Source organism: Acanthisitta chloris, unplaced genomic scaffold (assembly GCF_000695815.1).
Source record: "Acanthisitta chloris isolate BGI_N310 unplaced genomic scaffold, ASM69581v1 scaffold18741, whole genome shotgun sequence".
NCBI classification, from domain to species: Eukaryota; Metazoa; Chordata; class Aves; order Passeriformes; family Acanthisittidae; genus Acanthisitta; species Acanthisitta chloris.
The window spans coordinates 15001-27500 of record NW_008656762.1 but is presented as its reverse complement, the minus strand read 5'-3'; the positions used below and the strand labels follow the sequence as shown (position 1 = coordinate 27500).

The 12500-nt window shown below is 42.1% G+C and overlaps 1 protein-coding gene across 1 annotated transcript in view; it reads left to right on the top strand.

The window, feature by feature from the left end:
* Positions 1-12500, top strand: part of LOC103811487 (transcription factor COE3) — a gene marked incomplete at its 3' end in the record, with an annotated part of 36173 nt that overhangs the window by 9069 nt on the left and 14604 nt on the right. The window contains exons 3-4 of the mRNA XM_009084462.1: positions 440-570; positions 1088-1214. Coding sequence (XP_009082710.1) covers positions 440-570; positions 1088-1214 — 258 coding nt within the window. The remainder of the gene's footprint in view (positions 1-439; positions 571-1087; positions 1215-12500) is intronic.

The window sequence follows — 12500 nt, the reverse complement described above, 5'->3', positions numbered from 1 at the left end:
TCGCGGATGAAAAAGCCCAACCCAATTAGCTGCTTATGAGGAATCGAAATTCAGAGCATTTGCTCTTCCATCTCCCTCAACAACCTTTTGATTGACTCTGCTTAGATCTGTACAGCAAAGCAGATAAATCGACATGCCACATGCATGCGATGCTTAATCATTTGTAATAGCCATATTTGCCCTGACATACAATTTGCTATATCAAGCCAGTTTTTCCTTGCTCACCAGTGCTCTGCTGCTTGGCCTTTGCTTTATAAAACATTTAATAGTTTGCTTCAAATACATCAACATGCTGATATACAGTTGCCCTTTGTGTGCCTCCTCGAGAAATCATGCACTTTCCTCCTATTGTGCTTTGCATGGTTTGTCATTGGGGAAGAGATCTCGTGTCGGGCAAGAAGGGGTATTAAGGTCTTGATTTTCTGTCTTGTACAAGCAGCTACTCCGTGCATAAAGGCCATCAGTCCTAGTGAAGGCTGGACTACTGGTGGGGCTACTGTCATCATAATCGGAGACAACTTCTTTGATGGCTTGCAAGTCGTGTTTGGAACTATGTTGGTCTGGAGTGAGGTAAGCTATCGAAATCGGTGGGCTTTGAACTGTAACATTTTTTCCATGAATGATTTTAACAAGCTGTCAATAGGCTATTGACATGAGGTATCATGAGGTTTTGTTTCATGGTGCCTTTTTAACCATGAATGCGCGTGTGACAATCGACTGCCGGGCCAGGAATGTACTCGAGGCACGTCATGGCCCTCTAGTGGAAGATTTGCTGCAGGAGGTCTCCCAGTACAACTGGACAATTAGTGCTAAAATTACTAGGAGTAGCCTTAAGGAGACATATGGAGGCAATTTTCATATGAATGATGCCCTGTGGCCTTTCCTGCAAACGAAACCCAAGGATCGTTTACAGAGCTTTTTCTTACAAAAACTCGTGGAACCCATATCTTCCAAAGTGACAGCAGAGGGAGAATGTGGAGACAAGGGGTACCATTGAAAGCCATTCCTGTGATTATGTAAACTGGCTGGCATCAGCCTTATCAGTGCCATCTTGATTTAAGGTATGTTTTCTGTATGATTTTTATAGCTGATAACACCCCACGCCATCAGAGTTCAAACACCACCACGGCACATTCCAGGAGTTGTTGAAGTAACTCTCTCCTACAAATCCAAACAGTTCTGCAAAGGTGCTCCAGGCCGATTCGTCTACACTGGTAAGTGGATGGTTCCCATGCTCCTTTTGGGATGACAACTCCTGTCCAATTCTTGGTGCTACACAGGCAGCTAAAAGTGCTGTTAAAAGTAGGATGTGCCTTGCAGGATGTGTAACTGGTTGTAGCTGGACCTCAAAATACCTGTTCATGTGGGCACCCAGGAGCTCTGAGGCTTGCCCAACCTCTTGGGTCTTAAAAACGTCTTGATGTCCCATGGGATCAAGCTTTCTTAGAAGTTGCCTGTTATTTCCTGTTTTGATATTGGCCAGAAATAGATTAACAATGGTATTTCCTACTCTGCTCCAGCCAGAAAAAAAAGAGTTAAGAAGTACTTGGTGATGAAAACATTTTTCAGGCTATGTATCCAAACTTCTTGAACTTCCCTAAAGGTTCAGTTGAAGTTTTAGGCATCGGTTCAAGGAGCTGTAGTTGGATCCAAATGACTTTATCCAACCTGATTCACAATCTGGCTCTGAAGATTCCCCCAGACCTGAAACTTAGGATCCAAACTCACAAGCCTGGGAATGACTTATTTGTGCCAATTCTTTAAAATGCATTTGATGTTGATTAACAGCAGCACAAGAAAAAGTCGGAACTTTGTGGTTTCCAGTGGTTTTAATGTGAAAATTCTTACTTTGGGGTGAGGCATTGCTGGTGTTTTATCTGATATGTGTATTGCAGTTTTTCTGGAGGTTCCCAATGAATTTGAGTGAGGTGCTGGGAGGGGAGAGGGAGAAAGAGCGATTTAATTCACTGTGTTTTTGGATGAGGATTGGAGGTAATAAATTTGATCTGATGAATCAATCTCTCTTTTGAAAACAAAGAGCCTTTAACTGTTTACTCGACAGACTGCAGGGATTCAGGGAGAGTTCTGGCTGCTCATTGGGTAGATAACGCAGATTGCAGATGATGTGCAGATGATGTGCATTTTGATGAATATTTTCCCACTAGACTGCAACTGTTTCTATCTATTAATTTAGATCTAATGGGAAAAGTGTGTTCCTGGGTAGTTTTGAGCTAGGAGTTTTAAAATGGTTAGTGCTTCGTGGGTATGTTTTTTTTGTCTGCCTAAGATCTATTGTTGAAATGAACTTCTAAGTGATGGTGGCATCTGAGATTCCTCTATCCTGTCTATTCCCAAATAAATCACCTCCAGAGCAAAACTACCAGCATCCAAACCTGGTGCCTCACTTCTGGCTGATGAGGGAGAGAATACTCACATTTATTGGTCTTTAGGTTGGGTTTTGCCAGAGTTTCCAAAGGGAATGGTGGTGACTGTGGTGCTTGTGGTGATGACAATATCTCTTTAAAGTCAACATCATTTTGCAGGATGCTGCAAAGGCGGTGAGCACAGACGGGGCCGTCACTGTTATGGACTTAAAAATGCTGTTATGAATTATACTATGACTATGGTTATATTTTATGTATATATATACACACACATATATATACAGATACATATACAGATACACACATACACACTATATATATAGTTCATGCAGAGCTCCAGCAGAATGTCCTGACAAGTATGACAAGCTAAGATAAGTCTCCAACAACATAAAAAATGAATGAATTAAAAGCCTCAGCCCAAGGTCCAGATATTTGAGCTGTTGGGAGCTGGTGCAGCACACAGGGAAGCGCTGCAGATTTGAACCAGATGACGGTCTGGCTCTCAGGGCAGAGGCCTGGAATTTGGACTTGCTTTAGAGTAATGTCTTTAACTGATTTCTTAGGTGTGGATTTTGCAAATTTGGCTAATTTTGCTGTTTTGAAATGCACATGTGTATGAAGCTGTAATGACAAACAACACGTTCCTTCTTTCCTGCAGTTGTATTTTGCCTTTATCACTAAGTAAAGATGTTCAAAATAGTCGTGAGAATGTCAGGAGTTTCTTCCACTGGAATAAAATTGTAATAAACTTATGTTACTGAACACTTTAACAGGAATATATGTTTAAAACAGCTTTTGGGGGAAATGCAAGCCAATATCCCAGCAATGAGAAAACAGAGAGATAAAGCCAGAGCCTGCCTGACCAAGAAACTTCTGCTTTGCTTTATGCTGGAGTGATAGGGTGGCTGAGATAGTCTTTGGAAATTACAGCTGCCATTGAGAGGGAAGCCAAGCTTTGCTGTATTTCAGAAAATGAAAATGCTGCAGCCCTGGTGGAGGGAGGGGCTGGGTCCCCAGGGCATCTGTTTCCCATCAGTGTCCCACCATGCTTGCAGCCTGGCTTGGCACTCTAACATTTAACCTTCCCAGCAGGAGGTAGACCATAGGGCAACAAGGCTGCGGAATAATGAAACAAGAGTGTAGTGTGGTGTACAAAGCCTTTGTGAGCGCAGGAGTTGAGACATTAAACGATCAGGGTAGGGAGATGCGAAAGTTCCAGATTTTGCTCCAAAGCCCCCATTAGCCTGATGCAGAAGCAGGAGCTGGAGTCTCCCAGCAGGCAAAGGCAAGGCCTTTCCCCATCTATCCATGCCTTTTTGCCCGCTGCTTTCAACTATTATAAAGATACAATTACCTTGGGAGATTGTGGCAGTTCAGTTGATTAGCACGGTGAATTAAAAGAATGAGTCACAAATGACATGTCCAGCTCTTCTCTACTAGTCCTTTGTATTCCCAGTGTACCTCACCCCTGTTGTAAGAAGGTCAAAAATTAGAGAGAGATAACAATTTTCAAGCAGCTAGCACTTAGGAGCAGAATTAACAATCATTCTGTATGTAATTGCCAGTTAATAGTAAATTGCCTTCTAGACTGTAAAATGCAATATAAACTGGTGGGCACCTAAAATTAAATTAATGAGGTATTTGCTGCATTTAAAAGTGAGTAGTGCAAATTAATAACTGGGTGCAATACTTGTTTGAATATCTATTGAGTGGTGCATCATTTGCCTGTTTAACAATCATTTTAAAAGTGCTACCTGAAAAACTCTGTGGGTAAATCCAGGGCTTGGTGCAGGCTGTAGCCATAATTTTTTGCTGGTAGAATCTTCCAGGTTTCTAAATTAAATATCAGAGATTATTTTTTAATTAGGATATAAGCACTGCAGTGTTATTTGATTACAGCAAATTGTGATTTGTATGCTTTGGAATGAAATTATGGTACAGATAAAACTGCACCTTTGCACAGATATTTTAGGCTCTGCAGGTTCTGGTGGGCTGCTCTCAGCTGAGCTGCAGGACTGTGTTTGCAGCCAGGTTGTGCCACTGCATTACTGTTTTCCCCAGGTCTGTGTTTTGCATAATGATTCCCCAGCAAACGCAGGACGCACAGTCCAACTAGAGGATATTAAAACAGCTTCGAAGGACAATTTGTGGTGCATGAAACTTTTTGGGCTGGCTGCTCCCACCCCAAGGCTTTTGTTGCATGTCCCTGTTTCTATAAGTGCTTTGGCTGAGTGAAGGAGATGCCCCAGGTTGGCAGGAGGCAGCAGGTCCCTCGCAGTGCCCTGTGGCTGCACGCGGTGTTGGCATTCGATGGGCACCGGCGCAGGCACCGCGTGAATGTGGAATCCGTGGAGCCATTCCCAGGCCTGCAGTGCATTTGCTGGATGTGAACATAAGAATGATTCTTTTGCACAAAGACTCGCATTCAATTTGGGGCTTATGAAACCATTACTCAGGCAGCAATCGCTCAGGGTTTGTGTTCCTCCTGATGGAGTATTTATGGCGCGGGAGGACGGCCGGGCTGGCACGGCACCAAGGGGGGGAACCCTTTTTACTCACTACATTGTCCAGATTCTGCGCTTTGGCTCGCTTTCCCCATGGTGTGGAGACCTCCGTGTTGGCTGGTTTCCTCAGCTCCCCCCACCCCACTTCCCCCTCTGAAAGATCTCATGTTCCTCAAGTATTTTGGAGACCTTTTGTGCGCATTCAAATGCGGTTCTGTCAATGGCGTTGTTACACTGTTTAGAGTCAATAGCTCCCTTCCATCACAGCCAACACAAACTAGCTGTCTCATAGGTCAGTGCTCTTTAAACAAATTACTTGTATCCACAGAGCAAATGATTGTTAATTGCCTCCCACAAATCATACTATTTTTACTATGCTAAACTCCACGCAAATGCCTTAGTTAAATTTAAATCACCTGATTATTTCTTGTACATATTCAATTATTGTTCTGAAGGATGAAACCTGGTGACTTTGCAAAAGGAATGGTAAAAATATATAGAATGGATCCATGATTTTATTGGAAAGCCTTGGGAAAAAAAAATAACAGAGCACAGTTACATCCATTTTAATGAAATCCTCAGCATTTCTAATTCGTATATATTGCATTCCCTTTTTTTTATTTTAAGTGCTGTTGTCCTGAAGCAACTTACAGTCGCTGTTATTACAGTATTGGTTATTTATTGATCAGGTCTTGTGTCAGTATCAGTTGTTAGCAAGCTGAAAAAAAAGCAGTATAGAACAAATATCCTGGCCCTTTCTTCCAGCTGGGTCTGTCTACACCAAAGTTTAGTGCTCAGGAGTCAGACCCAGAAAGTAGCTCAGTTAGTGTATCAAACTGCTTTATTGGGCTGGAGGAAATGTGTTTTTCTGAGAACGATAAGTTGAAGGGGAAGGGATCTTGGTCAACTGTCTTTTGGTATAAGGAAGGTTTTCCAGCATGACATACATTTTTAATTAATAGGCCAATGCTAAACACACAGAAATGATTCAGTAGCATCAAGTCAGTCGTGTGTTGGGTAACGTATATTATATAACAGCTCCTTTTTAAACAGCAGCAATTCCAGGTTTATCAGGGTCATTGTTGTCCCCTTTCTTTTCTGTCTCAAAGGAGGCCAGAAGAATGAGACATACCATTTGTGCTATTGCACAAGTAGACTATTTGTCCTAATCAGTGACACCCATTTACTAGAATTGCTTAAAATGAACTATACCTCATACAGAAATCGCACATTTAGAGTGTTCCATTCATCATCGGAAAATTGAGGGCCACTAAACTTTTCTGTTCCTCCAGCGGGATCATAGACATGCATCAAAATGTTAAAAAATGATTGGTGAGAGAGAACTGTCACCCATTTATCAAGGAAAAGGAACATTATTTGCTAATTTCCCAACCAAGCCAGTGACAGGGTGCTTCGTCTTTAGACCCATGGTGACCAACATGGCCTTTTTGTTATTAGTACAAGTCAAGCGCTTTTTGGCTGTTGCTAACAAGACACATTTGTCTATCATCAGAGAGTGCTTTATTTTTTTCCAAGTAGCTGTGACCAAAGTCTGTTCCCGGTGCCATGAGTGGCTGCACCTCGCCAGGTCGTGGTAGCACTGAGCCACAGCACAACTGATAAATCACAAAGTTTCCGTGTCAAGGTGAAGGTATTGACTCTGCTGTACCCGAACTGACAAAACGTAGAGCTGAAGCAACGGCAATTCATCTTAAAAAAAAAAAAAAAAAGGACAAAAGGGTCATCTGAGCTTCATGTAATAATCAGGAAAATCTGAGTGCTGAATAAGATCTTGTTTTGTCTGAGAAGGGGGAAAAAATGCTTTCCTCCTTTTTTGTTGTTGTTGTATGTAGCCTGTAGTTAAATAGTAAAATCTGTTTCCTGGATATTAAACTGTCTAATTCTATTTTTGTTTCTATAAATTTAGCTTTATTGCTATTTTTTATTGCTGCAGCCTGATTGTACCACTCAGGCTGAAAACTTCCCCAAGTTCCAAACCAAAGAAAAGAGGTGGAAGGAGAGGAAATCAGATATTACACTGAAAATGTACTTCTTGTCCTCATGTTATGAAAGCAAGAGAGCAAACAGGGAAATTTGGGCTACATTGAAAGTTATCCAGGTGAATTCCTGGTTTGGGTAGTTGCTGCTGTCCATGACACACCTACATTGAATTAATTTGCACCCTCAGCTACTGAGGAAAAGAAACACATGCACTGCCTTCGTAGCCTTTGTGCTGAGTCTAATGTAAAGTGGAAGGAAGGAAAACACCCAGAGGTTTGTGGTTAATGAGAATAATGAGTTGGTTGTATTTTGGTACTTATTCTGCTGTGTGTTTTGGGGCTGTGCTCTAATGACAAAGCTTGGAAGTGTTTTCATGTCGGGAATCTGTCTCAGAGACACATTTGTTTGCCAAGTGATTTTTGTGGAAGTGGCTTCAAAGGCACTGACCTAGGCCTGAGGCCTCGTGTGCATTTAAAATATATCTAAAATAATTGCCACAACTGCAGTGAATGAATTTGCTAAGGAAAAATGTGTTTCAAAAACATGTTGGATGTCCACTATTATTTATATTGTCCAGTAATTTTGAAGACATTGTCCATTCTGTGGCTTCCTGACAAAACCAAACACTTCTGAATGTCAAACCCATTTCATAAGGAAATGGAATGCAGATATTTCCTGAGACTTGCTGTAGCTGTTACTCCCAAGCTGAGCCTAAATTCCTCTAGATGAGCATTGATACCTGAACATACAAAATCCCACTGAAGTGTGTTCCATGCAGAGTGGCATGGTCAGGGGAGTCTTGTGGCAGAGCTGAGATTCCTCTTCTGGTGTTGGCTCAGGAGCAGCTGATGCTGATCCCTGGTGTAGGTGGCTGGTTTGGAATAGTCCTTGCTCTTTCCCATGGATGTCCACAGGCTGTGGACATTCCAGTGGAGGAATGGAGGGAAGCAGATAACTGTGCTAGCAATTGCTGAAGTCCTTTTATTATCCTGGTCTGTATTATCCTAGTCTTTGATAAGCTTAAAATATCCAATCTAGGACTGGATAGTTTAAAATTTTAGTTGCATAATTTCCAACATATAAAATTATTAAGGGGGGAAAGAAAGAGTTTTTTTTTGGGGGGGGCACAATCTGGAGAACATCTCCTTCAATCTGGACATGCACTATGACTCCCCAGAAACCCCTTTTTTTAACCTTGTTAGCTGCCTGAGTAAAACCCTGCAGCATTTTTAGTTTTCCCAGAGACAAATTACTTTCGTAGACAAAATTGTTTTTATTTTGCATCTCTCTGTATTTTAGTATCCATAAATATTTTTAAATTGCCATTGAAAACCAGACAAAGAGTTCTGCACAATTCTGAATGATCAGATCACTAATAGCACAGGGTTTTTTTCTCCTTTTGTTTTTTTCAGAGTGGCAACATCCACTGTGCTTAAGCATTTAATAAAACTTTTTATAGGCTCATTGAATTCAGCTATTTGAGGCATTTTTTCCCCAATATCCACAGGTAATACAGAGATTTCACAACTTTGAGGCAGCTCTATTTTTGTTTAAGTTGTCATACAACAGAGGAATGTGGTTGTAGGAGCTGTGTTAGGTGACATTAAGGATCTGATTATAAATCCTATTTGTCTAAATATTACATTAAAATATTACAGTATTACATTCTTATGCTGGGTGATCACTGCACAGTATAAATGGGGAGACGTTGTTCAGAATATCAGCTCTTAGGGATGTTTGCTGAAGCATCACGGATTTCATATGGTTCTGAGGTGGATAAATACCTCTGAAGAGCTCAGCCAGTGATGACAGGCAATGAGCAGATTTTCATGTGCTGTGATCAAGCATCATTCTCACAGAGCACCTGAAATTCTTGCATTGCATTACCCTCATACACAGAGCACCTCAAATTCTTGTACAACACAAGGATGGTCTGACACAAAATTCCTGGGGAATCCAGCTCTTTGGCACGGGAAAATTTCAGGAGGAATTTCTGTGCTCCTGTAGCAGAATTCCAGCAGAATTCTCTGAAGTGTGTGTGAGCAAGAGGGAGGAAATGGATCCATACAAACTCATGTGTAAGAAGGAGGTATTTATTCATCTCCGTGGCTGAGCAGAGGAATAAACTCCCAAATAATACCACAAATACAAAAATAGATAAAAGCTCAGTTTGTTCCAGTAAAATATATCTTAATTAGCAAAGTACCTTGGAGTATTGAATGGCTGAAATGTAACGTTTTGCTGCTTTGATGTAGTACCACATGGTAATGCACTTCACTAAATCACTTCTTTTTTTTTGGAGTAGAATATTTTGTCGTGTTAGTCATATCGTGTTGTTTCCATAAAATGCTGTGATTTATTGTAGTTCCATATGGATTAGGCTCTGGTAATTCCTTGGAATGCTTAGAGCTTTTGCAGTTTGAAGTCACACAGGTTTCCTTCTCCTGTCACTCTTCACTGAAATACTGCCAAGTCCCTCCCTGCTAAAAACGGATCAGATCACAGAATCCCAGACTGGTTTGAGTTGGAAGGACATTCAAGATCATCTAGTGCAGGGACATCTTCCCCTAGCCCACTCCAAGCCCAGCCCCATCCAACCTGGCCTGGAACACTCCCAGGGATGGAGCAGCCACAACTGCTCTGGACAGTCTGTGCCAGTGTCTCAGCACCTCACAGGGAAGAGTTTCTTCCCCATATCCAATCTAAGTCATCACAACCCCCATTGTAAAAAAAAATCTCTTCTATGCACATTGTTGGGTCATGTAGAGTTTCTCATCAAGCAACACCCCCAAGTCCTTTTCCTTGGGGTTCTTTATTACTGGTGGGATCCTTAATTTCTCATGGTCTGGTAATTTTATAAGTTTTAACGATGGCAAATTTGAAGTTATTTGCCATGGCAAATTGTTCTCAGACTGAAATGTGTGATGTGGTTTGATATGGTCACTCAGTTGACCAAGTGGGTTTAATTCAAGTGGTTTCCATTCCTACTTCGTACTTCACCTTTTAAATAACTTTGTTCTGATCCAGTATCACTGCCTCTGAACATCTGTAACAGGGAGCTGAGTGATGTTTTTACAGTACAGTAGGTTGGGTTGATGTCTCAGGATGTCCATGTCCCAGGTGAGCCTCACTTCTCATAAATCCAGTCATCATGTTGCTCTCTAGGGCAAGACACATGGTCCATCTCTCCAGGTTCTCATCCAGTGGTCCTGGAGGGATGCCCCAGGGGAGCATACACAAGCAGAGGGTGTCTGAGGTCTTGTCCCTTGTGTGCTACCTCTGCTGCTGCACTCTTCACTCATTTTTAGCAGGCTGTTGCTTGGTATGTGAGGCATTTTTCATTCACTCTCTCTCGCTTTCTCCCTCTCCTGCTCCTTCTCCATCTCATCCGTTCATTCATTCATTTAAAGTAAATCTGTAGCTATTATGATGGTAATGACTTTCTTGGCAAACACAAGAGCCTGGAACACAATTGTTCTCAGAGTGGAAATGCAGGCGTCCTTGAGGGATCCAGGGTCACGGAGGTATTAGTGCTGTACTTGTGACTGAGTGCCACTACCAGAAATCGTGCCAAGAGCCCACGGCCCATGGTGGGACAGCCTGGAGGGGCTGGGAAGACCCTGAGGAGTGTCTGGGGGTGGGGGCAGGCTGAAGACACCTTAATAGGTGCTTCTTGACTGCCTCCTGGCACTCCTCCTTCAGTGGAGATGCACCAGCCCTTCTGAGCCCCCACAAGGGTGTGGGAATTGGGCTCCTGAAGATCAGAGCATGGAGGATTAGACATGCAGTGTATTTAAACCTTAATTTGCTGCAGACTTGTGGAAGATGCATGTTGTTTTGGGTTTTTTTGATAATTATCTGGCCCAACATCCTTGCTTTCCCCCTTCCTCTCCTTGTTGCTCTGCTGCTTCCATCCTTCCTGGAGGAGGAAGGCAGCAGCTGGTCTGGTAGGTGACTGGAAAAAGCCAGAAGCTTTTTCCCATTTTTCATCTCCCAGTCCACTTCTTAGTACAAAGCCTGTTCTGCTGGGGATATTCTGACCTACTCTACAAAAGGTCCTCAGAGGGACAGACTATTCCTGAACTGTGAATGGACATTTGTCTTCAAAGATGTAAAAGCTACAAATTAGCATTTGATGCACTCTGCAAATATTTATTTGCTAACTCTTGTGTGATTTTGGGTTCCTCACAGGAGCTGTCCATCAGGGCTATAAAAGCCATAGGCAGGGACACCACTCACCAGCCCAGGCTGCTCCAAGCCCCATCCAACCTGGCCTGGAACACTCCCAGGGATGGAGCAGCCACAGCTGCTCTGGGCAACCTGTGCCAGTGTCTCAGCACCTCACAGGGAGGAATTCCTTCCTAATACCAAATCTAAACCTACTCTTTCAGTTTGAAGCCACTCCCCCTCGTTCTATCCCTCCATGCCCTTGTCTTTGTGGGCAGTGTCACATCCTGCTGCCATTGTTCCCTGCTGGATTTCCCTGAATGGGAAGACAGTGACTCCATCCACTCCTGCAAACAGCACTGTGGGTGTGAACACCTCGGGTGTGCTTTGCTTCCCAGAGAGGAAAATAAATAAGGATGTAAGTAAATAAATAAATAGATAATATGGAGACAGTTTTCCCAATGTTAATATAAGTATTTTAAGGAAAATTCTATACCATTATCTGATCGAGCGTAATTATGAGCTGACCTGTGAATTTTAGGCCTGTAATTGAAACAAGTGAGTGAGTGCCATTGTTTCCCTTCCTGCGATCCGAGGGAAAGCGAAGCAATTACGAGAAATCGGGGAGATAAAGACAAAGGTGTCGTTTGGGTTTTTTTAATGAAAAATCTATTTTTAGTTTCTTTGTGGAATGAGGAGAACTTAAATGCCTTTAAATTTTTTTCTTTTTTTTTTTTTTTACAGTAAATAGGTTGTCCTTAGTAAGTCCAGGGATATTAGTCCTGCTTCAACAAGCAAGAGTGCCTTCTGATGAATGATGTGTTCAACCCCTCCATGCCTTTGTATTTCCTATGCATTCCACAATGCTTGGCTCACCCTGCCGAGTTCTGTGATTGAAATTCATTGCCAAATTTATTGAGAAATTAATGAGAAAAGCTGCAAAGTATTGACTTTGAGAGGAAAACACAACTCATCTTGAATGAGGAGGAAAATGCAGCAATAATTTAGCCACTATTGATTTTGCCCTGTCCATGTATTGATCTTCATTTTACAATATTAATTTGCACCTGCAATCGGCTGCAAAGGGAACCGATTTCATTTCTTTGCAGTGTTAATGTGCAAAGCATTAGGTGCTCTTAAGGAGTGGTGGTGTTACAAGTCACATCGGAAAGGCTGAGGGGTTTTTTTTTATTTGTGCTTGTTACTGAAATAGACTAAAAATTAATTTTTTTTGTCTGACAAAATATTAAAGCGAAAACCCATCTCCAGTGCCTATACCTCCCCTCAGCCCTGTAGGCTGCTTTTCATCTGGGCGAGGAACAATCAGCAACCTGAAATTCCAACCACTTCTCATCATCATGCCCATATCAGTTCAAAGTTCATGAAATTTCTATGAGCATTGATCTTTACCCATTGATTTTTTTTTTGCAGCAGATCTTTGAAA